General features: G+C 38.0%; 1 protein-coding gene across 1 annotated transcript in view; it reads right to left on the reverse strand.

Annotated features, from left to right (window-relative positions):
- The window catches only part of AP4E1 (adaptor-related protein complex 4, epsilon 1 subunit), a 20,448-nt gene extending 15,822 nt beyond the window's left edge, over window positions 1–4,626 (reverse strand). Inside the window, 4 exon segments of the mRNA XM_009874945.1 lie at window positions 1–68; window positions 1,466–1,539; window positions 3,618–3,741; window positions 4,561–4,626. The exon segment at window positions 1–68 is cut by the window's left edge and continues 19 nt beyond it. Of these exon segments, the coding sequence (XP_009873247.1) occupies window positions 1–68; window positions 1,466–1,539; window positions 3,618–3,735 (260 nt within the window). The 5' untranslated portion in view covers window positions 3,736–3,741; window positions 4,561–4,626.
- Window positions 4,627–4,882: the final 256 nt, after the last annotated feature.

Below are 4,882 nucleotides of genomic sequence, written 5' to 3' on the forward strand. Positions count from 1 at the left end.
CGTGGAAAGATCTGGCTGACAACAGTTAATGCCATGCATACCTCTACTAGGTTAGTGCTCTGTAAGTCCTGTTACAAGCATTGAAATAAGAGAGAATTTTTTATTTAGACACTGAAGTTCTGCACAGACATACCCCAAACCTTTCACAAGCAGGCTGGATCTAGCCCACCTACAGCAAACATCCTGCTGCCAGCCAGCCTGTTGCCTGCTCCTGTTGAAAAAGTATCAGCGCTCACTGAACTTATTGGGTTCTCTTATACATGAAGAAGGAACAGGCAGCTCCTCGTTCTCATGTCATAGAACTACGTTCAGATTTTAAACATATGCGAGACTAAAACACGCAGCTAAAATCAGTGCTTGCTTACTGAAATAATGCGATGATTGCAAAGCTGTGCTAAATCCCCCAGCTGGATCCGTGGAATGAGGCACCTCTAGAATTCTACAGTATTCTCTCTAGTGCCTCTGATTTAGCCCAAGGAATTAATAAAATATAATCAAAAAAGCCAAAGCTCAATAATATAACCAATTACATATCTGTACACTAAAAATAAGACATTTACTACTCCCTAAAGAGCGAATGCAAATTACATGTAATATTCCACAAACTATAAAAAATAAAAATTCATAGTCCGTCCCAAATACAATTAAAAACAGTAGATATAAATAATTATCACCTTAAACCTAAAAAGGATGGCTGAATTCATTAAGTACAAGACTAGAATTATTTTTCAAAACAAATGAAAGGTATAAGATTTCCAGCTGATATCATTATTTCTGGCTATTTGTCCCAGGTAGGCTGTAGTCCTCATTTTGGTTTAGCTCTTTGTGGACTCTGATTTTTCACTTCTTTCTATACCCTTACTAGTTTTGTGAACTAGTCCGATTTTTTAAAGGTAATAAAAGAGTTTTCAATCACAACAACAAAACGAGCACAACTTCCCACCTATAAGACTTTGGCCAACTGTAATACAAAAGTAATCATTAAGCAGAAAGAGCTGTAAGTCACAAATTGCTTCACGTAAGAAGCAGAAATATAGAGGATGACTCCTATGAACTACTATTAGGTAACAGATTTTCACTGTCACTCCAAATTATATTTTCATTTTCTATGGAAATTATCAAAGAAGACAACAGATACTTGCTGTCAGCCAAAAGCAGAAGTTTATGTTGAAATATGCAGAGCTCCTCCTGGAGCTGAGAATGTATACCATTGGTAGATTTCAGGAAGAAAATTTTATTGTATATTTCTTCAGAAAAAAAAAGAAAATATGGCTTCAACAGCCAGAATGCCAAGATTAAGTTGAAAAGCCAGGGAAAACCACTTCAAATTTTCACTGCTAGTGAAAGAAGAAGCAACTTCAAGAGAGCAAGAGAGAACTAATGAGTACGTAACTTCTTGTGTGACACAAAACAGGAAGAACTGGTCCAAATTTAGTTTACCTCCAGACCTCCAAAAACACTGTACCTTCACAACTGTGTTCACAAGCAGAAGTAGAAGTTCATGATTTTCATGCAGAAATAAAGAAACTGCCAAGTAACCTATAAAAGAAAGTGATCTCCATTACAACTTTCAGGTAATAAATGACTTCAAGTTGGAAAACTTAGGAGTGTAATACGAGTTAACTCAATTACAAAAACACCCAAACAAATCACTGTTCGATGACAGTTGCTTGTGTTTCAAGTATCCAGGCAAACCAGTTATATTTAAGTTGCAGTAAAGCTCAACAAATAACAACTAAGAATTCATAAGCTGTGAGAAATAAGAGATACTACAATACTGCTACAGCTAAAGAGCAGCCAAGAGCACCATGAGAAAACAATTCCTGGAAAACTAGTGTCTTTTCTGCACAGAGAAAAGTGCATTACTTCTAGACTACACAACACAAATGCACTTCCTTATACCTGTTTCTCCTTTATTCAAAAAATAAAAGTTCCATTTCAAATAAATTCTATATTCAACTTGGAATACAAAAAAGTGAATTCACCATCCTGTGCCAGAACCTCCCTCGTTATTTCTTAACAAGGAGGAAATAACTCCCAAGAAACCTGCCAGAAACTTTTTTCTTCAAAACCCCTCTTTCTTTTAAACTAAAGGAGTTAAAGTGGGGCTGTGGGGAGGGTGTGCTACAACTCCTGACAATATTTGTATTACAGAGATGAATTTAAAAAAGGTCTTGGTTCATTCAGGACTTATGGATCAAAGTGAACAGCTTGGATACAAATAACTGTATTGTCTGGGCTATCAGATTGATCTACCTGCTTGTGAAACTACAGACTTGAGCAGCATAGCAGACCTCCAAATATGTACTTCGCTCTCACTCATGGAGGCTCACACTGGGTAAACAAGTAACCCAACTTGACTCATCAGCTAACAATTCCTTAATACAGACTTTGGTGTACTGCAGACAAGATCACCCTCATATATCACAACAAAAAAAACCCCAACCCTCCCCACACACACTCTTGATAACATCCTTTTACCAGGTCAAAGCTGAAGGGCACCTTGTGCTCAGAGAACTTTAAGCTACCTACATTTAAAAAGAAAAATTAAAAATGCTGCTTCACCAAAATTTTCTCAAAAAGAGTCCTAATATGGAAAGGTCTCAAACCAATTAATAACAAGACAGGTTGGTTCTTGACACTTACAGAAGCCACAAAGTTTTCTTCAAAACAGCTTACCACCTGCCCTCCCAGGTTTGGTGAAGATAGAATTTCTTAATCCCTACCAGAGCACCTGCGCACTGGCTTTCATTACTCAGGGATAAAGCGACTTTAAATCATCACTTGTAATGCATTCTCTCAGAAACTCCAATACTTGAGTCTGGATGATACTGGATGATCCAGATGAAATTCAAACAAAGGATATCAAACAATCATATCCCGCAAGACACTGCCTTCCTTCTGTGTATGCAGACATAGTATTGCTTGGAGTTAAACCATTTTCTCTGCAAACAAGAAGAAATGTCTTCACTAGGCAGTTGAATCAGCAACTGCAAGGAAATTCTCCAGATGAGACAGGCTGACAGCTACTTCAAATTAAATCAGCTGGAAACAATTTAGTAGCCACAATGGCAGGCAAAGAAATCACAATGGCATGAAATTTCAGAGAAATCTGAGCTAGCCTTTCAGATTTCCTCAGAACCTTCTGCACCTATGCCATAAGGATTTGCCTATTTGCCTCATTTCCTACAGCTGCTTCTACACTAAAAAGATCCTACAAGCACCAAACCAGAAAGTATTTGCCTGACAAATGTCCGACATTAACATCTTTGTCTAATCTTGCACTATAGTACTTGAGAGAGAAATTGGATCCTGACAGAAAGTCATTTTCTGCTTGATGTGTTTTTCAACAAAATTTCCCAGAAATTACTTGGTTATTGGTGCCACAATTCAAAACAATGAAAGAACACCTGACAGCTTGAAATACATTAAATTCCTCTGCCTTCTGTTCTACAAGCAGCTCACAAACTAGTGATTATTTTCAAAGATGAGAGACTATGAAACAAGACCAAGAAAGTAGAAAAACATTTTAAGTTGTGTTTTTACATAAATTATATACTAAGAAGCTTTAAAAATAGTGGAAGAATACTATGAAGGCTACAGCTCCATACACGTACCAACTCTTTTCTCCAAAAGATTTCCTTGCTGTGCAAGCTTGATTGCATGGATATATCCAAAGGAAGCTTCGTACCCCAGCATTTCACAGTAGATGAGTCTCACCATGCATTCTTTCATCAGTCTCTGAAACACCAAAAAAAGAGAGAATTTTAAGTCAGCCATGTTTTCTTCACTGATCTAACAGAGAACTTTATCTGACAGAAACACATGTGCACTCACACACATTTTCTAAAATCAGGGTACTACTATCACAATCCTATTCTGCGAATCAATATTAATTTTTGACTGTAAGAGCAGAACTCCTCATATACTACGCCTAAATATGTTATCTTACTTTTATTAGCATACATGGGATCAACAGTAGATTAATTATGACTAACATAAATTAACTCAAGTGTTAGATAATAACACCACTAACGTAAAACATGTTTTACCAATCGCTACACTGATGCAGAATGGGTTTTCACCGAGATAAAACTTTTTTTTCCCCCTTCAAAAATTCTTACTCATGAGACCAAGATATGCATTAGTCAATCCAGACCAACCCAAACCAGAACATACCGACTTCTGCAATTCGGACACAACAAAGTACGGGTACTTATATAGCACAAATTAATTATAAGAACAACGTCAGCCCGCAAAGAACATGATTTTATGGAAGCAGTTCATCACCTTGGTTTTCTTTTGTCTGCATTACTTCAAAAACTACCAAATGACAGGCTGCAGGCACCACACTGTTACAGTTTATTCACAGTATCCTCAATAGTTTAACCATGCTACAAAATCACAGGTATCAGTACCTTTAAATGCAGATTATTAAATATATGTAATGTAGATAACCTGTACACTCCACCTGGCAAAAAAAGACTGAGAATTGTGCTTCTTCTGCACCTTTGGTTCAGAACCTGTGTTCCTACAGCTGGAACCACTAACAGAACTTACGAGTGTTGTGGTGGGGGCTGAAACTGTTGCTTTCAAACTGCTTAGCTCCTGCTGGATTAGTTTTTCTTCTTCCTAGAAAAAATGAAACTTCTTATTTTAATCTGGCATAGACCCTGGAGGCAAAATTCGAAAGAGTAAAGGAATACACTTTAACCTCACAGTAATTCACAGCCTTCTCAAAACCACTGACGCCTAAACGCTACTAAACGCCGGGCTGCTCGTTCCAAGCGGAGCAGACAGTGTTTGGCGGCTCTGCCTTCCCACGCCGGGGCCCTCGCTGAACCCGCAACCTCCGCCCGGTGCCGGACCCCGGCAGGGCCCA

The sequence above is a fragment of the Apaloderma vittatum genome, unplaced genomic scaffold (assembly GCF_000703405.1).
Source record: "Apaloderma vittatum isolate BGI_N311 unplaced genomic scaffold, ASM70340v1 scaffold35428, whole genome shotgun sequence".
Lineage (NCBI taxonomy): Eukaryota > Metazoa > Chordata > Aves > Trogoniformes > Trogonidae > Apaloderma > Apaloderma vittatum.